The sequence below is a fragment of the Clupea harengus genome, chromosome 22 (genome assembly GCF_900700415.2).
Source record: "Clupea harengus chromosome 22, Ch_v2.0.2, whole genome shotgun sequence".
Taxonomy (NCBI): Eukaryota; Metazoa; Chordata; class Actinopteri; order Clupeiformes; family Clupeidae; genus Clupea; species Clupea harengus.
Window position 1 is genome coordinate 17,456,132 of NC_045173.1, and position 22,573 is coordinate 17,478,704.

Below are 22,573 nucleotides of genomic sequence, written 5' to 3' on the forward strand. Positions count from 1 at the left end.
TCCCTCATATATTATGTAGCTTGCTTTCATGCATGTCTATTGGGCCCATAGGCCGACATGTTAAATCATATGAAGACCACTGCAATGATTACACTTTAGTGGTTTGTACTGTGCTAGGCTTTTATCAATTCAACATGACACATTAAATCATTTCAGATGACTTTTCATATGAATTTTCATAACATGCACTGATGTCTGCTGGACTTGAACCAAACAAATGATAAATGGCTTGTCACAACAGTACATGTCAGAATTCCTGTTGATATGTCGGAATTCAACAGCACACCCACAAATAAATATGCTGTTTCACCTGTCCCAACAAAGGTGTCCTGCCACTCATACGTCATATGCGTAGGTCACAGCTCATTGCCCTATGAGGTATGCCCCAATATTGCCACTGTTCTAACCGTGCGAATAGCTAATAAATAGCTAGAATAGCTAATAAAGACGCAGCAACAGCTCTAATAAAAAAACCTAATAAAAGAGGTTGAACACTGAACACACAACAAGCATCTCTGAGGCCTGTGTTTGAGATGTTTTCTTTGGAAAGGGGGGGGGGGGGTAATGGAAAGGTGTTAATTGAACACAAAATGCCTGGAATGACCATCAGTCAGCACAAACAAGACTTTAAAAACCTGTGTTTTCCCAAAACATAAGCAAGGCTCATTCTACAGGCTTGAGGTGCTGTCGAAACTGTAGAAACACGACAACTGCTCCTAGAGTCAAATAACCATGTTGTGTATATCCTTATCGTTATATTATATCATAGTCCTTTGTTCTTGAATGTAATCAACTGCCAATGCTACTGTGATGTGGGTGCAATTGTGCTAACTCTATCAGCACACAGAACAATAGCAGGACGCAACAGCACTTTGTCTGTTGAACATACGTCAATGTTGCCTTGGTGAAAAAGTGCAGAGATTTGTTAATATGACAACATGTTGCTATTTATCCATAAATATTACATAGCTCTTTGGTCAAGACCCTTTCTTAAAACTGCTATCAATGAATTATTGTTAATTCAAGGTTTGCTGCTAGACTGAGCTCTTGATTATGACCTTTTACACACATATGGTACATGCCTACACACACCAAGCGGATTTAAGACATATATTGAGATGTTTATGTGAATCCATAAATGAGTGACCTATTTAGGTTAGCATAGCATGGGGCGACAGTGGTACAGGAGGTAAAGAAGTCGTTTAGTAATCAGAAGGTTGCTAGTTTGATTCCCTGTCGAAGCGTCCTTGAGCAAGACACTGAACCCCTAATTGCTCCTGATGTGCAGTGTGCCGTAAATGTAAAATGTGTATACATAGTCGCACATATGTAAGTCGCTTTGGATAAAAGCGTCTGCTAAATGACTAAATGTAAAAGCATTAAATCTGGCCCAGGATTTCATTTTTAAATCAGAAACATATAAGTTTAAGACATCTTACATAATAAAATGCATGGCATTACACAATCTCAGTCTTGAACTTGAAATGTATACAACGATTACCCTCTGTAACATATTGGTTGTTTGGTTTCTTTTTGAGTTTGTTTTTCCTATTGTGCTTTTTTGGAGTTGTTTGTTATGTTTTTGTTGTAAAACTGGGCCTCTATTTGGCGGTGACGTTTTCCTCTACAAACAGAGCAGGGACACAGAGCTGCTCTCAGGTGCAGGTAGTGGGGGGAAAAAGAAAGGAGCTGGCAAGCTGTACCAGAGAACTTTTCCACAAATATTTGAGGTGACCTGAAATTAGAGCTGGAGGGCGGCCAGCTCTTTGAGCGGAGGGGTCGTGAGCACACGTGCCAGCCTCCGCTGCCTCTCATTCCTCCGCTCCACACTGTTTTCCTACGCGTAGACGGCCAGTCTCAATGCTATCGTTCTTTGATTCTTTTCGAATCTGGCCGCGTGTGGACAGGAAATGGAGCCGCGGGCTTCCTGAGTGTTCCGGGGGAGGAAACTCAGTAATGAGCGAGGGGTGTGTGGATAAAAATAACTGGGGTATATAAGCAGTCCGGCTCCCTCTCACTCTCTCTCTCTCTCTCACATACACACACGCACTCTCACACGCGCATGTTGCTCCGACAGGATGCCTCGCTGTGGCTGTGAGGCTTCCCGTTTTTCTCACTAACCCCGGCTGGGAAAGCCTCGAGAAATCTTTCCATGGGCAGCTCCTGAGCTCAGCATAGAGAGAGGTGAGCTCAGCTAACATGTCCCATTCAACCTACGCCGAAGATGGGACAATAGCTGGGAGTCTTAAGTGCCCAAACAAACACTGTATAAATTTAACCCACACATGAGTAAAGGTCTGAGAATCCAACCGAAGCATCACACTCCCACAAGCCGTCAGCTAAAGCTGAATTATAATGTGCCATAGGGCGAGAGCATGTCTGAGCTCAGTGTCTAAACCCCAAAAATGGCTCAGAGAATCCATCTCGGGTGGTGTAATGTTATGTGTGTGAGATATTATAACATTAGATCCAGAAAAGAAAATATGAACGCCTGTGTCATGGCAATAAATCACATCAGTGGTTTTACACCTCAAATGACATCAGACAAAGAAAAAAAAACAATGACATTGGGTGGTTTGTTTGATTCTGTTTTAGTTGGTTTTGTTGGGGGTTTTCTTGTGCGTTCTGTACTTTTAGAGCATTCATCAACTTATTTTTTTCCTGGGGAATTGTCTGCTGTTTGATTCAAACTCAACAAAGTTCAAACTGCTATGAAACAATTCTGTGACACTACATTTCGTCACACATTGATGGATAATTTATAGAACAGCACCAACTTATAATCTTATCTTTTTTTTCACTGACTTGCAAAACTGTGACAACATTTTAAAGTGTTTCGGTATACCATCAGTAATGTAAACTTGTAGACTATCCAGAACAATTGCGAAAGACTAGTCGCCAAGAATTTCAGTGTACAGCTTAAAGACAGTTCCTGTATCTAAAAATATAGATGTTTATTGGTACACCATTTTGCAATGGATTACTAGCAGGCACTGACAAATCACCAAGATATTGTGCAAACCCAAAATCCTTTTGAAATTTCTAATCTCACAAATCGCATAAAAGCATCTGCAATGAAAACGAATGATTGAGTTTGTAAATATTCAAATGCTAATTCAAATGAATGAGTGTGCCAGTGTGGTAGTGACATCAAATGCATGAAATGAACGAATGAAAAGCTCTCTGTCAGTCGATAACCTCTGTCCTTGTATTGTTCACAGAGGTGTTGTAGTAATCCTGTGGCTCAACAACAGGTTCTAACAAAGCCACAGTCATGTTTCGTGTTTAAAAAAATGTAAACGATCAAATGTGTACCTCAAATGTACCACAAGCTGCTTTGGATAAAGGTGCTGGCTGAATGGTTGAAATTTCAATGTACTCAGTTCTTGCTCACATTAACCTGTTGCCCTAAATCTTCAACTGCAGACGGTATCTGATCCTGCACCACCACCACCCCATCCAAAAAAAGTCAATTCACCACCAGTAGCATTGACATGACATGACATGACAAGACATGACAGAATTTTAAAACAAGATGTGCTGCAGCAGAAAGCCCTGCAGCTGTAGTAGACTTCTCCGAAACCTGGCCCGGTGCCCACGGATGGACGCAAGGCATGCTGTGGCCGATCAAGTGGAGGATTATGGGAAGAGATGAAAGGATGTGTGGCGATCTCAGTGGAAAACGTTTTCAGATTTCCAAGGAAACACTACATGAAGCAATGAAAGTCATGTAGACAGTGGGGCAAATGGTAAGGAAAGGTGTCTGAGCTATTTGTCGATACAGTAGTTGCCATTACAGGTGTCAGTTCTTGTAGAGATAGTTAACAAGCAGCAGGTCAACGTTAGTAGCCCATTCATAGTTCTTGTGTTTGTTTAAAGGCTAAAATATAGGGATTTCTTTCTCAAATAAGTTTCCCAAACAACTTATTTTTATCCATTAAAGAAACAAAAGCTCAATCAATATGATTTAAGTGTGTTAGCTGACTGTAGCTGGAAGGACAGGGATGTGAAAAAAGTTGAAGAAGAGAGAGCAGGGTGAGGTGTCACCCAGGTGATGTGGGGGGGGGGGGGGGCACTCAGAGGAGGCTCTTCTTGAACAGCCAGAGGTCTGGGCGGTCAGAGAGTCACATCGGCCAACAACTCTGTGTCAGACACACTTCCCTTCCCTTGTGGCTGCCTGGAACCCAGTAGTGACGCACTTTTCAAACATTCAAGCAAGCACATGAACACAGACACACTCACACACAAGCAATCCACCTTACTGCCCCTTTAATCTAAATGACAAACAAAATATGCAAACACACACAAAAACACTTTTTACTGCCTGTATGTCTGTCTCTCTCTCTCTAACACACAGGCACACACACACAGACATCCCACCCTACTAATCTGACTAGCACATAAAACATGCACTTTATCTCGCTCATTCTCTTTCTCACACATACACATCTCTGACACACAGGTGCGCGCACACACACACACAGAGGGAGAGAGAGAAAGAGAGAGAGAGAGAGAGAGAGAGAGAGAATCTTTGGACCCTGTGAAAAGCCACCTGTCTTTTAGCATTCATTTTCTTTAATCTCATTGTGTGGCACTGTCCTGCCCTGTCAGTCAGGTAAAGCTGGTATAACCAGAAGCATCCCATTATCCACCCGTGTCACATTCACATCTGGCAACTTCCATTCTGTACATGTTAAGAGTAGACTATGTTATGTTTGCTGTTTGATGATAATGATTACATAATACGCGATTAGACTACAGAATTGCCAGTATCCAAAAAAATGGCATAGTTTTAACCTACGTCCTGCCATATGATACATTATAGACAACGACGAAGCAAGAATTTAGTTGACCCCCTTGGAAAGATAGCGACATCATGTCGCACCTCTTGGAACAATCATCACCGAAACTAATGAGCCCCAAAACAAAGCCAGAATAGCCCCAAATCGGCGTGCGAAAAGCTTAAACCCCCGTCACTCGATTAGCACCTGAATGCAGTTCAAAATAAAGGTTAACATGGGCCGCCCCTGGGAACTAGAGGGGCCGTCAAAGGCACTGATGATCACAGTGGCGCCTAGTGCCCGCGTTTAGACAAACCTGCTGTGAACACATAAAGGTGCGCTCGTACTGATGATAATGGCCACGACTCCTCGGTTCTTTCAGCTGGTATCAATGGGAAAATGGCACGTCTTTGCTCTTCTATGTCAAACGGTCAGGATGAATAACAATAACGCAATATGTGTATTCAAAACTCCACTGAATACGTTCCTCGCAGATACTCTCTCCCTCTCTCATTGATACTTGGATGGCAAAAAGTCCTGCTATACGGAAAATATGTAGCGTATACGCTTCTGCCCCTATCGATCGCAGATACCTGGGTAAGACTTTGTAAAGAAACTTTGTAAACTAATAATACAAAAGCAGTGATCCATCAATAACCCAGTATAATTATATTAATTCAGTTCAGTTCAAGTAGCTTCAAACTTTATAATGGGTTTACGAGACAACCCATCTCCGAGAAAATGTGCTGGGTGCTGTTTGCCTGCTTTCTAGCATAGGGTATAGATTGTGGCCTGAGCTTTGCTCTGAAAGAATGTATTCTGTCATTGTTTATTTTTACATATGCAGACTTATTTAGGAAAATCCTTTAGACTACGCATTGACTTCTCAAATGTATCAAATCCTTACAAGATTCAAGAAGGCAGTCTGAAGAATATGGAGCATCATTTATTTCTGCCTCTCCTGTCTTTAAAATGGTTATTTCTGTTACTTTTTTCTTGTTTGGGCGATTTACAGTAGCCTAGTACATGGTGGCGTAGCCTGTTGCCTTTCACCCATAGTGTTTCTCTTTTTTTCTCTACTACTCCCTCACTCCCGCCCCCGCCAGCCCATAAAGGGGCCGGGCCACTGTGCGTCATCTCTACCCGAGCGGCTCCACAGAGCTTTATAGGTTTGCATGAGCGCAAGGACACAGACTGCTCAGCGAGAAGCGAGAGCTGCACTTTATATACCGGGGCTAAATTTAGGGCTACGTCCATCCTGAACGTGTTTCCTCCACTCGCTCAATTGGTCCAGCTATTCAGCTGCAATATTTATAAGGTAGGAGGATCTCCTGCCGTACAAACTTGTATACTTGAGTGGTCCGTCTTAGTCAGTTCTTAATACTTGTGAAAAGCAAAGTATACGCAAGGCACACAGTTTAAACTCAAGAGAAGAACTTTGGACTTATGGAGATGGCCTTATCTGGGACCATTTTACCATCAATAGCAACATTCTCAAACCAAAAGGACAAACTTTGGGAACAAGTAAGTAATGCAAAAAATAGTATTACCTTTCTGATAGTCTAATTTTCAGCGATTCTTAATCTTAATTCTATTAACAGTATTTCTGCCTTTTCTTTATTTTGTTGGTTAACAAAAGAATCCCCTAACGAACGCATCTTGTATTTTCACAGAGGTGGAAAAACGAAGGGGACAAGCCCGTGTCTTCCAACTGCACTGATCTAAATATGGTCCAAACCATGGACAGTTGCCGTGGAAGAAAGGACGACGAGGATCTGAGCAAGTACTTGGATCTGGAGTTTATTCTCGCCAACACGACCGGCGCCGACAGCATCGGGGCGCTCAACACAGGTGTGGAGTATTCCATGGCAGCCACGGAACCGTGCAGCCTCTACCAAATGGTTAACGGCATGAGCTCTTTCCACTCAAACGATGCCAGCCCGCCTCCACCACCCTACAACAATAGCCTCATGGCTGAACTTTTGAGAGCCGACGTTGACAGTTATGGCATGGCAAGCAGTGGCACCATTCAAGGAAGATTTCTCATTAACTCAGCACCATTTCCTAGACAGGACTTTGTTGACATCAAAGTCGAGCCGAACATGGACAGTTACGGACCTGTTATGGGCATGGTCCCTCAGACATGTCAGAAAATCAAGCAAGAGGGCAATGTATCATGCATGATGTCTTTCGAGCAGCCACGAATTGCCATTTCCCCGCGGGCGGCTTCCAACATGACTCCGCCGCTCAGTCCGGATGACCAAGTGAATTCTGAGTGCCAGCCTCAGGTCTGTCACAGCATCTTCCCACAGACCTACTCCGCTATTCCCTCATTCGCACACCACCCAGCTCATCCACCGCCTCAGCAGATGCCACATCCGTACCGGGGAGCGCACCAGTTTGGCATGTTCGAAGACGGTCTTGGTATGCAGCCGGGCTCACAGAGAGCCCTGCTCACACCTCCGTCATCGCCACTCGAGCTTCTGGATGCCAAGCCCAAGAGAGGACGTCGTACCTGGCCAAGGAAGCGCACTGCCACGCACACCTGTACCTTCGCTGGCTGTGGCAAAACTTACACCAAGAGCTCACACCTCAAGGCTCATCACCGAACACACACAGGTAAGAAATTCTTCTAATTGATTTAAATGTTTAGATAATGCTCTTGAAGTGCTCAAAGAACAGTTTTGCTACCATTACATTGTTAACGCCTATAGTTTTTAACGCGCAACCATTCACTGAGGTGAAAAACAAAGCCTTGCTGACTGTGTGAAGTCAACAACCCCTAAGCATTTTTCCTTCCCCTCCTCTTTTAACAGGTGAAAAGCCATATCACTGCAACTGGGAGGGCTGCGGATGGAAATTCGCTCGTTCCGACGAGCTGACACGCCACTTTCGCAAGCACACCGGTCACCGTCCCTTTCAGTGTCATCTCTGCGAGCGTGCCTTCTCCAGGTCGGATCACCTGGCACTGCACATGAAGCGTCACCTGTAAAAGGATGCAGGACTGAGACAACAGTTTTGAAGAACATGACTTTTCTTATGCCAATTGCCTTATATTATTGTTTTTTATTTAATTTTCATACGACTCAAAGGCATTTTCTGTCGTTTATAAAGACTTATAATGTTATAATTTTTTTAACAAATGTAGCTGGTACTACGATTGCAAGAGCAAAAAAATGGCTCTTTTTTTTAGTGCATTGGGGTCAAACCACCAACTTGTAAAGTTGGCTTTTGACATGTGTGTATTCAACTGGAACAGTGTATAGCAGTGCCTTTTTATTTACGAGTACAAACTACTGTATGAGGGCAAGCCTATTGACTAGCAATGTTCAGAAAAAAACAAACAGAAAGTAATATCTGGATTGACAACATGAGCGCAGTGATATGACAATGTTTTGGTTTAGAAACTGCCTTAAAAGTTTCAGTGACTCCAGCTCTGTGCATTTTTTGCAAGTCAGTTCTGAAGTCATGATGAATTTGGTTTAAATGTATTTCTATTCAAACATGTTGTATTATCTAGGTACAATAACTGTATTCTCAAGCCCCAATGTACAATACCAAATCAGGGCTTGATGTCCTGTTTTTTATGAAATATGTATATAAATTTTATATTGTAAGTAGGGTATTTATTGTAAATATTAAACTAAATTTGAATATATGCACTGACTCCAGTTTGTCAATGATCACTTTAACATTTTCAAAATCAGTCAAGTGATAGAAAGAGAAAGTTAGGCAAAAAGTAAGCAAGAAAAAAAGGAGGGAAAAAAACCCTGCTTAGATATTAAAGCTCACCCTAAACTACAGCCTCTTATTATGGTCTGCTTTGAACTAAACTGGAAAATGATGCCTTAGGCATTTGAGCTGCACCAGGCCGCAGCTTATGGGGACTAGGGACCATAACAAGGCATTCAGAGAAATCAAGGGAACACTACTATTCTGAGCCCCCACTCAACCATCGGGGACTTGGTATTCCACTTCGCATGGGTGATGCTTTCCAGCTGCAAAGGGGCTGAGGCCAGTGGCATGTGGCTTTCGCCCTATAAATACAAACATTACATTTACATAATTACAGAGAGTGAATTTAGATACGTCTGGACAGAGGGGCCACAGCGCTCGGCACAGCAGCAGCAGCAGCAGCAGCAGCAATACGACCACGAGCAGTGGGGGCATGGAAGGGGAGGAGACAGGGAGGACATCAAAGGCCTCTAAAATCCTAAAATTGAACACATGGGCCCCACATTAGTGGAGGGATTCATAGGATGAGCTAGTGGGTGCAAATTTAGAGGGAGGGAGAGAAAGATGCATTGTCTGTTACAGGTGGCAAGATCTTTGCGCACAACATTTCACAACTGCCAAAACCATCCATGTCCAACAGATGCTTGGCAGTGCTGAGGACTTTCTCACCACGGTGCGCAGTCACAAAACTGGCAAGGGAGCCCATTTAAAAATAAGGTTTGAGCTCAGCTAAGGAAAGTATGGTCCTACACAGAGGTATAAATCAGAGAACGGCAATTTTAAGTCCTCTTACTAGAAGTTGAATGTTTTCATAAGTGACAACAAGTGAAATAGCACAATAAATACAATAGTTCTGAGTCCATTACATGTTAGATGTGTGAAGTTATGGCTGTGGCGTTCATCTCTCTTTCACAACATCACTCCATTTCTGTCAAAAAGAAGAAATACATGCTCCGGGCACATCTATAAATAGACGATTCAGTGAAGTGCAAAAGTAGCACTCTCATTTCACTTTTTTAGTTCTCATCGTAGTAACTTTACTACAAGTCTTGACACACTTCAATAACGATATCATGTTCTCCTTTTTTTCAAACCGTTGTATTTGGTAGAACACACAAAAAAAACACCACCATTCTACACCATGTTATTTAAACATGTGTGCTTGTGACAAGGCATGACATACAGACACAATTGCCCAACATTGAAAACGTATTCCCCAAGTGTTCAGCTGTTTACCCTTTGATGCCAGCCCTGACAGCATGAGTTGGTAGGCTTTGCCATCTCACTTGCAAAGATGAAGTCATCTGAAGGTGAGGCATAGACCAATGAGAAGCCACTGGAACTCTTTGACATCGGTATAACTGACTGGCAAGAAGAGGAGGGGCAGTTTTTTCAACAATGTGGTGATGGGGGATATACTTTCTGAACCGAGGAATGTCATGCCCCGGTAGTGAAACTTGAGCTGGATATTCTCAAACACTCGAAGAAAAAGTAACCATCTGATCTTCAGTCCTTTCATGTAGCGTTCCGTAAATAGAAATTTAGAACAACATTTTCTGTTATTTCAAATGGAGATAATTAAGATGCCAGAGCTGAAATTCGCTGTCGAAAAGATTATCGCTTATCGATTATTAATCCTATTTAAACTGAGATGACAGAAACAAAAAAACATGTTCTGATTCTAAGATCCAGTATAATAAATGAACCACTTGAATATATTATAGCTTCATATGGGCAATGAGGGCATGGTACTAAACCCTTGTGCACTCACAGATATAAACTGCCCTTGTGGACTTTTAGGACAAGGAGTCTTTGGAAAGCACTAACAGAAACAACTTGCAATCAACGTCAATAGTTCTCACATAAGTTCGAAAATAACACTACACACCCAAACAATAACACCACGTCTATCTCCACACCATCTGTCTGTCTCCCATCCCTCATTCAATCACTTCTTGTTGACTGTCGTTGACTGCACACACATTCCTGACTCAGGTAGTGTTTTAGTTTTACCCTCAATCAAATACACACCTTATTCTACAGGTGCAATAGCCCTGACACCGTTGACTGACGAACTGACAGACTCACAGTTCCACCCAGGGCCTCTTGTCTCTCTCTCTTTCTCCCTCTCTCTTTCACTGAAGAGATGTTGACACATGTAAGTGCCATGGACTCAGTAGCAACAACATTTTAACCACATGAAGAAATGTGAGGACAGCACACTAATGTTTTGCTGAGTATTTATTGTATTGCATTGTGCTGAACTGTATGTTGTTTACCCATTGCATATTCTAATCACTTGCACAGAAAACCATCAGACACATGCACATGTTTTTTTTGTTCAGAGTGACTTATTATTAATAGAGGGACTATCCTTCACCACTCCCAGCCTATAGTGCATGGGTACATCTGATAGAGGGCGCTCTACACACAGAGTGTAGTGACAAGGCATTATTATTAGTATTATTGACAGTGTTTTACAAAAGGTGGGTCCTTTGTACAGGCCAGACAGCATTACATCCATCTGCATCCTAGCCTGGGAACAGACATCACTCAGCAGATGAAGATGTAAGTTATAAGTAAAGCAATGGCCAAATTACGTTTTCTGTACAGTCTCTGAGGCTGCCAATGTGAAAGCGTATCCCACAAGGCATGTTTTGCCATTACATAATTTCTGATCTATTGAGAGTTACATAACAATGGTAACAATTGCAAACATGCTATAATGAGTTCTGAGTCAAGCAGCATAATTTAAGATAGGCATGACCGGTAAAATATTATCCTTAATCAAAAGCAGACATCTACTCTATTTCTTTCCCCCTTACAGTACAGTGCAGGTCTAGATGTACTAAAAAGCACCTAGCTATAACAACAATATTAAAAACACAAAAGGCAGACACAGAAGACTAAAGAAATGTATATATGTATATGAATCTAGTCATTTATAGTACAATATAGTAGTATTAACCAACACCTCCAAAAACAAATCATAAGGTAACAGACGGAAAAAAAAGAGTTGTACACCAAGCAACAGAAAACAAGATACCCTTCCGAAGCAAACAGAGCAAATGTCATGTCATGTCCCTGATCTCTTATTTAGACTTCATTAGGATTCGTTTTCAAAAGCTTCAAAAATCATTGTTCAAAGTCTTTGGTTGTTAAAAGCAAAAAAAAAACTTTTAACAAAATGAGCTTGAAAAACGGCCAAATGCAGCAACGCATTACATCTCATAACATCACATCTTCTGATGACCTCCAAACGAATGACAGATTAAGGCTTATTAGTATTACAGTTCTATCCCACAGTGCAAAAACATCGGAGAGGAAAGGCTCTACTGTTTTAAAGGACCTGCCGTTACATAACCATGCAGTCTGACACAAGCACACATAATGCTTAAAGTGGTGTCCTATAATTTGGGTTATACATCCCTTTGTGTCCTTTGTACCTCAACCGTTAGGTAGAGGAGTTCTTACATTTTTATTTTTCCATTTTTTCCCTTGAAGGCTAAAAATGTAAAATGAAATGACAGGCACAGCAGATGCAAGTCATTTCAGAACAGACTAGCGCGTTGTTTTCATAGGGAAAAGATGAACTAAGACAAGGTTTTGAAAAGGACACTTTCTAGGCAGGTAAACACTTCCACACACATCCAGCACCCACACAGGCGACCTTTTTTGGTTTGAGAGGCTACATGTGAATATTTCAGAGATAAATACAAACACTATAGAGGTACTGGATACTTTTTTGCATTAGGAAACTGAAAAGCCTTCCAAACATTTGGAAAGTCGCTATCCACAGTCTACAGAAGGAGCCCCAATGCTTTAATGCATACAATTAAAGATGCCCTGACAGACTAAAGTGGCGTGAACAATCATTAGTCTACTTTTCTACAGTGCATTCATAATTACTTAATCAATATATACTCAATAGTCCATATATACATACATAACAGAGAACTTTGAGGCTTTTAAAGGCTTAGACTAAGCAGAGCCAACGGCAGCTTCAGGTGACGAGAGAGGAGAGGAGAAGAGTCCAGAAGAGTTATAAGATAAGAGGACTTATTTGGTAAAGATTTTCATTTTCAAAGGACAATTTTCAGATGAAGACGGGGACAGCCTTTGAGTGTGTTTTGGAGTTTGGGACATGGAGTTATTTAGAGAATGGTGTTCACACTGACTTGTAGGGTGCTGTGGAGAGAGGGATCAGGTCAAGAGGGTGTTCAAGAGGGTGTTCTGAGTGTCTTCAGGTGAGGTTTCACATGACTATGCTGAACAATTCCCGAAGAATCTTCAGGTGAGCATTATGTCCAGGACAGGTTTCAGGGGAGCATATTGCAATATGTTAGCAGTGTGGCATCATGTAAGAGTTTAAAATGTGCTAAAGGGAAGCATCGAGGGAGGGTGTGAGAAGCCTGTGAGATGCCTGGAGTGATCATTCATTTGAGTAGATCCTCTAGGTCAGCAGTCTGAATGTGTTGCAGAGGGACGTCAGGGGTCAGGGTTGGGAAAGTAGTGCAAAGTCAATGTTGTGACCACAGAGATGTTCAGGAGAAGGCCTCCAGGAGAAGGTTCAGGTGTGTACTGTATATGTTCAGGAGAAGGCATCAGGAGAGGATTCAGGTGAGCGTTTTGCTGAGGGCAATGGCCAGCTCCAGGTCCTCCTGCTCCTGCTGACGGAGTCGTCTCATCCTCTCCTGCTCCGCCCGCTCGCTCTCCCGCTTGGCCCACTCCAGCTGCTCCGCCTCACTTCCAAACTAAGACAGCATAGACACCGGGGCTTTACACAGCGCATGCATGCACACGCACACGCATCCATACGCACGCACACACACGCACACACACACGCACGCATACGCACACACACACTGCAAACACACAAACACACTGCAAACACAAGCAAACACACTCAGACATTACACACGCACACACACACAAACAAAAACACAAACACTGCAAACACAAGCACAGACACTCAGACATTGCGCACGCACGCACACGCACACACACACACACACACACACACACACACACACACACGTCTAGAACATTACACAGTATAACATACTGAATCAGAGACTCCCACCGTGCACAGCAACTGATTCCCTTACGCATCACTGTATTCACCACCGTGCTGTAAGCCACACTGCTGAAGCCTGAGGGGCCTGATTGTGCCATAGTTTCTGATTGGCCTATCAGTGTTCATTTTGATTCAGGACATGATTCAAACGACAATTTGTCTTTAGAATTCAATTTGAGAAGTGAGTGACTGCTAAACTAATGTACTCTGATTTGGTTGGATACAGGAACAGGAAGTGTAATTTATGTTTCATGTTTTGAGAGTGTTTTTTTCCAAACAAGTGCAATCAGACAAGAGAGCGTGATGTGACACATATATACTATGTACCCACAGCCACAGAAAAATTACAGCAGTGCAAACAAAAGCTACACTGTTTAGTGATGACGAGTTTGCACTGCAGTATTTGTATTTGTATTTGCATTTGTATTTCTCTTCCTATTATGAGGAGATGAAGGTCTACTAAATGAGCCCTTTTTGCCACAATGCTTTGGTTGGGGCTACTGGTGTTGTGTTTGCTCTGTCGTGCTGTGCCCATCCACCTCTCATGGTCCTCAGGAGAGAGAGGGAGAGGAAGAGACATAGACATAGAGAGAGAGAGAGAGAGAGAGACTATAAGAGAGGGGTAGATAGCAGAAATCTTGGGCGTCTGATTGAATCACGGCCCTCACAGATCGGTGGGCCCACAGGGTGGAGCGTGGGAACTTGGTGCTTGTGTGTATGAGAGAGAGCGTGCAGAGGTTCTCTCTTTATGCATGCAAAAGACTCAAGTTGTGGTCGCCAAACCTTTGAGTAACCTTACCTTGCCACTTCCTGCACCTGGGTAGGAAAACAGATTAGAAACACACAAAGCCAAATCAAAGACGACAACCACAACAACAACATCAGCAGCAGCGGCAGCAGACACACCCAGCTCTAGCACTAAGATGATGAAACACAAACCAAAACAACAACTAGAGCAGTTAGTGCTCTAAAAAGAAAAACATAGCAGGGCAGGACCATGCAGCTGGTGCTGAGAGGTCAGGAGGTCATGCAAGACTACCTGAGATGACACACACACGCACGTACAAGCACACATTTCCTGGTGGGTGAATGGATTGGACTCATGGGGGTTAAAAATGATGCAAGGGTGCATTTTGTTATATGATTAGGAGGCATCCGTTGACAGCTTAGTCTCTTCTCTTCTAAAGTATTTTTAAATTCATGGTATTGCATCTTTTGTTGAATGTGCACCGCCTGGAATCTAAGTGATTCCACAGTTCGACCTGGCGGTCAAACAACAAATTAGAACATGGAAATACATAAAAGCTAAAAATGAAAAGCGATTTCAATGGGAGGGAGAAAGCACATGTAGTGTAGGCGTTAAAAGGCTAAGCAACACGGGTGGTTTGACCTCTAACCCTCTGGTTTCCTGAGCAGAAGGTCAGCACTAGGAGGCAAAGAGAACACACCAATGCCACAGTGGCATCTGCTAAGCCCAGCTCCAGCGAGCGCGCGCACACAACTCCCCATCATGCTCCGGAGCTTTCTCCACATCACAGAAGAAGCATCAGGCAGTGCTACACTATTGGGGAATGACAAATGTCCACTGACAATACGGAACGGCAGAATGAGCTTCAAGGGGAACCCTTGTGTTGTTTAACTCTTGGTTTCAAACAGAACAGTGTTTGCGAAGGGGAATCCATTTATTGTATTACACAAAATGGTCAATCTATCAGGTATCCAGGACAGGACTGAAATGACTTGATAGAGCTGTACTCCATAGAACTGTCTAGTGCTCCAGGAGTTCACTACTACTTTCATGCTTTAATGAACTACTAATACGAGCAAATCTCAGAATTAAGTCATAAGTAAGTGAAGGTCAGAGGGTGTGTGTTTCTTGAGTGTGAGAATCTGTGACCATCTGTCTTCCACAGAGGGTTTCGGATGACAAGAGGGAGCACTGTCAAAGGAGCAAATGGGTTTGGATGGAGAAGATGAGAAGGAAAAGCATGGATGACAACAAACTGCTAAATTAGTCGGATAGCTAATCGCTGAATTAGTGTCACGTGTGTGTGTGTGGGGGGGGGGGGGGGGGGTTCGCTACGAAGCTAGGCACTGACACAGCGACACGGCACAGAGGCGAAATGGCACAAGGGCGGCACAAACACACACAAGCACATACTCGGGATCCTCACTGAACTTACAGCAGCAATTCCAGCCAAAGAAGCGGGCATGCCTCTATGGCCTCTACTCACAACATGACCCGATGGCCCCATGGAGTGTCCCGGTGTACCCTGACCTGGGAACAGTTTGCGGGAGAAAGACCATTCTTGTCTTTACAACACAGAAACACATCACATGGACAATCGTCCAACCTCAAGTAAAACAAAACTGCCGGATAGATTAATGCCTGCCTTTGTTGAGATCACCCGGTAGCGTGTACGTTCCAGACTTACGATGTGTTCCGTTTGTTTGAATATTCCATTTTGATTCTACTGAATGAGGCATTCACCCAACTCTGTTTTAACTGTGTTACGATTCTGGCTTAACCATCATTCTCATGACCCCCCACTCATTGCACATTATTAGAGAGTACTCACACTATGGTAGTTGGTATGGTATGGTATGGTATGGTGGTTTTCGTGGTTGTTTTTTTTTTGGGTGGGGCTTTCCACACTGGGTGCACTACTGGGTGAGTGTGGGGGTGCTCGGCTTTGTTCTAGAGCCTTCACTCCTCGCGGTGCACCAAAGACCACGGAGCAGGTTTCATTTCTGCATTCACCCAAGACTTCACCAAAACCAGGCAAGACCCAATGCTCCCCACACCAACACAATTAACACAGCTTAAAAACAAAGCCCATTTCATCTACATCCAGGTCCTTTAGAGCATTATCAGACATCACCCCACATCCACGAAAAAGAAGGGGGAAAATAGGGGTTAAAGAGGACATAACGTACAGAAAAGACTGACCCTCATTCAGATGCAGATGCCACACTGCCAGCTTAATACCTAATACATTTTTTAATAGGTCCTGAGCCCAATGTTGCAATAAAGGAATGCTCAAAAGTCAAAACTCGTGGGTGGTAAGAAATGCTGCTATCACACATGGGGGGGGGGGGGGGGGGGGTTATTTCACAGAGTGCAGCAGCAGCAATAACTCTATGGCCAACATCAGCAGGCATCACTCTGGGACTGTGGGAATGTCACACTTAGTTGGCTCTCTGAGGAGGTGTTAACCATACTACTGAAGATGACTCACCAGTGAGAAATGGACGAGGAAGAGAGAAAGAGTGAGACAGAACATGCAAATGGTGTGCAAGATAAACAAACACAGAGAGAGAATGATAATCTTCCAGCCTCAACAAAGGATCTGTCATTTCTCTGGGCTCAAGCATCCAGATGCCACACCCTGGTGTGTAATACTATGATAACAACAGAAACGCAGGCATTCATGTAAAATAAACACACGCACATCACCAACAACACACACACACAGTTGAATTCCTCATCTTTAACACTTGCTAATGCAAGTGTGAACAGCACTGACCAGTGTTAAAGCAGGAAACCTTACTGGTTCACCGCAACAAGGGCACTTTGAAAGGAGCACTGAGCAGGTGACAAGGTGACTCGACCACAGGTGAAGAGGGACCCACACACGAGTCATCCACAGAGCCAGGCATCTCAGTGTAATCTCAAACTCTCAGCAGCTAGATTTCTATCTACATTCAAATACAGCCAGGTCTGGAGGAAGAAAAATCTATGCGATTGAGATTGCATAGGTTCTGCTGAGGCAAATACAACCATGCCCATAACCATGCTTGCGAGTACAGCTAGGAGAACCCGAAGAGTTCTATCAACACAGCTGAAACGGGTTCTCATCGCTTCTCTGCTTTAGCTAATGGTTCCATTTTATACATTCCAGAGGAAGGATGCTGGCCAAAGTCCCGCTGCAGGGCATGGTCACAATCATCAGACAATCTAAGAAGAGATATCAGATTGAGAACATTTACATCCACAAGTGTGGCCTTTCATGGCCACATTTGAAAGGGTTTCCTTTGTAATATGTTATGCTGCTGGCAATGTAACAATCAGCGGTTTTACGCATTGTTCAATGAAGTTTCCATCAATGGTTTTCTGTTCGCAAACAATTTGCTTGAAACCTCTGTTGATGGAAACCTAGCTAACCTGATATTCTCAGCACTCACTATCTTTCCTACTGCACAGACACTGAAGACTGATGCTCCAAAGGTTCACCATGAAAACTCTCTTAGAGAGAATGTAGGCCTTCCAGTTTGAGGTTTTCACGTTGGTATCAGTTCATATTCTTCTCTGCTACATGGTTAACCTCAAACAACCTAAGCCTTGTTATGCACCATAAAATGAAAGTATCACAGGCAGTGTGGAACTGATTAAGTAGATTTTCCTTTACACTAATTTATTTAGCACACACTGACTTCCAGAGGTAAAGAGACACTGCAAACCTTTCCTTCTGAAACTAGCGCCAACTAGCCAACATACGTGGCTTGTAATGACCAAAACAATAGTTACTTAAAAAAATGCATGCTAAAAACTGGAACAACCTACATAATGTGGCTTTAACTTACAATCTAAGTAAAGAAATGATTACTTTATCATTTTTCACAGATCATTTAATTTTGGGGTCAAAGACAGGCCCCAGGTCAGATAAAAGTCAAGCCAATGAATCATAAACAAGAGAGTCATAGACTACACTAACCCACATACACATTTACCAACACACTCACACACACACACACTATCATATACACATACACACACACTCACTCTCTCACACTCACACACACCAACACATCCAAAATGATGACCACAACCACACATGCACACAGCTCCAGAGTGCAGCCCTGTACTGACTGTCTTTGTCTAATCCTTCTGCGCGCCCTTCTCACTGCATTCGGCCTCTCTATCAGCCTGTCTCTTTTCTTTCCACACTTTTAATTTTATTGCCTCTAGTCTAGACGGTCATAAACATATATACATATATTTTTTTACATATTTGGATGTCCATGAGGCTTAACTTCTGTCCATAAAAAATAGCGTGCCTGTCTTGATTAGAACCTGACAGAATGCTTTATCTGTACTAGACTATTCGTCTCTCCAATAATTCTTTAAGTGTTCTCTATTGTCTTTGAATTAATTTTTGTGAATTTACTGGCTGACTTGTTAATTCAAAAACTGTTTCTAGATGTGTTCACATTTCATCACACACTCCACAACACAACCCCCAACTACCCAGTGGTGGTGGTGGGGGGGGGGGGGGGGGGGGAATCACACTTCACTCTGGTAGAAAAACCAAGCGGTTCCATGCCCACACAGTTTCCTGTTGATAAGCTCAAAAACAAGTCACAAACTCACAGAAAGAGGAAGTCATTTCAGCCATATGTACATGTTTAAGGCATGCAGCAGGCCTCACTTCATCTGAACACACTGACACACTTTTTTTCTTTTTTTTTTTTAAACTGCCATCCAGTTGTGGTTGGCTGCCCCTGTCATTGTAATTAGGTGAGTTCAACACACGTGCCAGTTTCAGTTAATTAATTTCAGTTCACGTCAATAGACTTGGAACTGAAACGGACCTGACCTGATGTCAGACTTAGTTTCACCTACCTTCACTTACAGACAGTGTCATCTAGGAGAGGAGTGGAGAGGTGTAATGAGGCAGTGTCAGTTTCTAGGTAAAAATGTCATTTTCATAGGGCCAAACAATCTGATCCAATCACAAATCACAATGCCATTGTACATTGAAAAAATGAACAACCACATTCTTGGTCATCGCAACTTCATTAATGAGTCCCATCACTGGCATGATTCTCAGGCTCACAGATCTGTGTAAAAGGTCAGCGATTCTAATCCAGTACACTTTTTGTCAAATTCAGCGAATATCTCGTCACGGTCTGCTATCTGTCAGATTTTCCCTCACCAATGTAGATATTAATTATCTGCCTTCCTCAGTTCCCTTCCCCCTGCCCCCCATCCACACCTAATCCTCCTTTTATCAACAATGGCGACATGACGTGGTTATATCATTGGACACCGTCTTTCATGACAACTAATTACAAACTAGAGTATCTGCCATAACACATATTATGACGGGCTCAAGACAGAAGGTGTACTGCCCTAAATTCACACTCTAGTCACCCGTTAAGGCGGGTAATGGCGTGGTGCTACTACCTAACTAATGGAGCGGTGCATAAGCCAATTATTCAGTTCACTTTCGTGTTTTTAGCCTAATCATGGTCCTGTGACAAAGTTCCAAGGCTAAAAGGCAAGGCTTATAATTAGGAGAGAGAATTAGAAGAAGAGAATAAGTCCAGTCACATGATCCTATCAGCATCTCAAAGGCTGAACTCAGCTACAGACGGTCAGATAAATCCATCAACCTAGAATGACAGTGACGCACAGTCCTGTTTCAGAACATTAGAGCGTTGAAGTTGAGCTTGTGCACCAGCAAAATCCAATTTGACAGTATGATGTCACAAAAACAAGAACAAAGAACAAGAACAAAACTATGTATTTCTTACTTAGTTGCTTGAAAGTGGCTGAAAACAGAAATGTTTCAGATACAAATTTTAGCTTAGCACACAACAGAGGAATGAATTCCTACTGTAATGATGACTCAAATGACCATTTGGAGTAATATGGAGATCTTGCTTTCAAGAGACAAAGATGTTTTGTTTCAAAACTTGGACGCACAATAACAATTTAATACTGAAGGCCTAAGTCAAACATCAAAGACCATCTAGTTTGACTGTTTCAGACTTTAAGGGTTATCTTTAAAGGATTCTGTACACTAACAAATAAAAATAAATGCAAAAACACCTGACACAAACACACATATTGTCCAACACAAACATCATTATATTATTGTATGTGTGAAATCATTTTCATTTTCAAAAAAAAACCTTAAAGCAATACACATTGCACCTGTGGCAAGAGTATGAGACACTCATGACCTTGTGACCTGGTAATTCCAAGTGAAGGTAAAAGGGGGGGGGGGGGGGGGTATGTTCTTACCAGAGCTATAGGGAGGAGGAGCTGGCCTGGAAGGAACGTTCTTCTTAGGAGGATGGGAAGGCCTCCTCTCAAAAGCCGACCCAGAGAAACCCTGTTCACAGAGCCGGACACAAAAAGACAATCTATTGTAAATTACAATTATAACAGAGCTATTTAGAGGCTATAGTAGTACTACACAGTGCTGTGAGCTGCTCTGGATAAGAGCCTCTGCTAAAATGAACGTAAAGGTGATCATGGATCTAGAATGAGTGTCCAAAACAAGGTCAAGTAGATGTAGAAGTTAAGAGCAGTAGCAACAGTAAAGGTTTCCATCTTGAGAGGTGTTTGTTTGTGCGCACGCGTGTGAGAGTGTGTGTGTGTGTGTGTGTGTGTGTGTGTGTGTGAGTGCATGTGTATTGGAAAGGTTGTAGTGTGACGACAAACATCTGCAGCATGATACCGAGCGGACGGCAGAACCTGCGTCACACTCCGCTCCTGTCCTCCGCCCTACCTTTGACATTTGCCCAAAGTCGGCAAAGCCACTCCCACCTCCAAAGGCGCTGTTCGCAAAGGGGTCCTCTTTTCCAAACGGATCTAGGAGTGAGGGAGCAAGATGGAAGAGACGTGGGGGGAAGTAGAAGGGAAAAAAAAAGAACACATACACACACACAACTTAATGGAAACATCTAGTAATGCAAAATTCCTGAAAAACCACACACTCTCAACCCCCAACCCACCCCTCCCCCAACAATCTCAGTTTATTCAAACGGCCAGGTACTATTTTAAGAGTGAGGGGTATGTGGCACGACCGTTTGGTTTTTCCATGACTTACCAGGGTAGCAAAAAACGCCTTTTTGTTGCGCCTGACGTATGTCTCTAATTAACTCATTAGGGCCAGTAAGTGGCCCCTCTGTTGCCTTCTCAACGACAGGGCCTCTGTTTGCCACACTGGGGCATGCGTCAGGCTTAATGAATAAATTGACAAATGCGGGTCGACGAAGGCAAAACAAAAAAAGCGGGGGAAAAAAGAGAAACAAAACAAAACTTTGTAACAGAATCTGTTTGTTGTGAGCTTGAGGTTTCAAGGGTGACATTCATGAGGGTATGAATCCAGTTATTATTCTCCAAGACGCTGGTATGTGCCGGTGCGTGTTTTTTCCTCTCTCGTTCCTTTTTCACCTCGGAGGGTGTTACGTGTGGAGTGTGTTAAACAAGCTGAGCTGTGTGTGTTTTACGCACATGTATGTGCATCCACAGCCTGTGTGTTTCTCATAAACTAAAACAACATCCTTCAGAAGAGAGAGTGAAGCAAGAAAAACAAGGGACACAAATGGGTTGTGTGTGTATGTTTACGTGTGTGCGTGAGGGAGTGCACGCTTGTATGTGTATCTGTGTATCGGTAATTGTGCCTGTGTGTGCGTGCGTGGGTGTATGTATGGGTAAATGTGTATGTCTGTGCATGTTATATGCGCATGTATGTGTGTGTGACAAAGGCAAGAGTGAAAAGAGAAAGTGTAAAAACAGATCCCCCGCTTGAGCTGCTGTGGTTAAATGGGGAATTGAGAGAGTCTCTCTCTCTCTCTCTCTCTCTCTCAGGTATGCCTGTGCTGCTGAATAGAGAGCCTGAGCTTTTCTGTTATGCTTGGCCACAAAGCAATGCTTGTTCCTCTCCACTATTTTCAGCCGGACAGCCGTTAAATGCGTAGGTCGGACTCCTAAATATAGACTTCAACCACAGGAAAATGTGAGGCTACACACATATTTCACTAAAACCTCTGCTTAAAATAATAATAACAATAAAAAAAAAAAACTATAAATGACTACAACAAAAACAAAAAATGGACGATGACTGACGACCTTGTCAAGGATGTGCTGCATTATAGCAATTTTCCTATTTTCTTCTCCTACAGGGTAAATGACAAGTGTGAAAGGTTCAGAGAGGGAAACACACATTACTCATTTTCATGGTTA

At 42.9% G+C, this 22,573-nt stretch overlaps 2 protein-coding genes across 4 annotated transcripts; one reads left to right on the forward strand and one right to left on the reverse strand.

Moving 5' to 3' along the window:
- Positions 1 to 5,504: 5,504 nt before the first annotated feature.
- klf2b (Kruppel-like factor 2b) lies at positions 5,505 to 8,439 on the forward strand. Its single transcript, XM_012835224.3, has 3 exons — positions 5,505 to 6,305; positions 6,455 to 7,400; positions 7,598 to 8,439. The coding sequence occupies exons 1-3, from the start codon at positions 6,228 to 6,230 to the stop codon at positions 7,771 to 7,773; spliced, it is 1,200 nt and encodes a 399-aa protein (XP_012690678.1). The 5' UTR covers positions 5,505 to 6,227; the 3' UTR covers positions 7,774 to 8,439.
- A 2,300-nt stretch (positions 8,440 to 10,739) lies between these two features.
- On the reverse strand, positions 10,740 to 22,555 carry LOC105907079 (epidermal growth factor receptor substrate 15-like 1). 3 transcript variants are annotated; one of them, XM_042703003.1, is made up of 5 exons: positions 21,114 to 22,555; positions 20,624 to 20,714; positions 15,777 to 15,871; positions 14,393 to 14,409; positions 10,740 to 13,270 (listed from the first exon to the last, which is right to left on the reverse strand). In XM_042703003.1, exons 1-5 carry the CDS (start codon positions 21,120 to 21,122, stop codon positions 13,201 to 13,203), a joined length of 282 nt encoding a protein of 93 aa, XP_042558937.1. In that variant the 5' UTR covers positions 21,123 to 22,555; the 3' UTR covers positions 10,740 to 13,200. The 3 variants fall into 3 exon arrangements, with proteins under 3 accessions (XP_042558937.1, XP_031415849.1, XP_042558936.1); XM_031559989.2 differs by lacking the exon at positions 15,777 to 15,871; XM_042703002.1 differs by lacking the exon at positions 14,393 to 14,409.
- Positions 22,556 to 22,573: the final 18 nt, after the last annotated feature.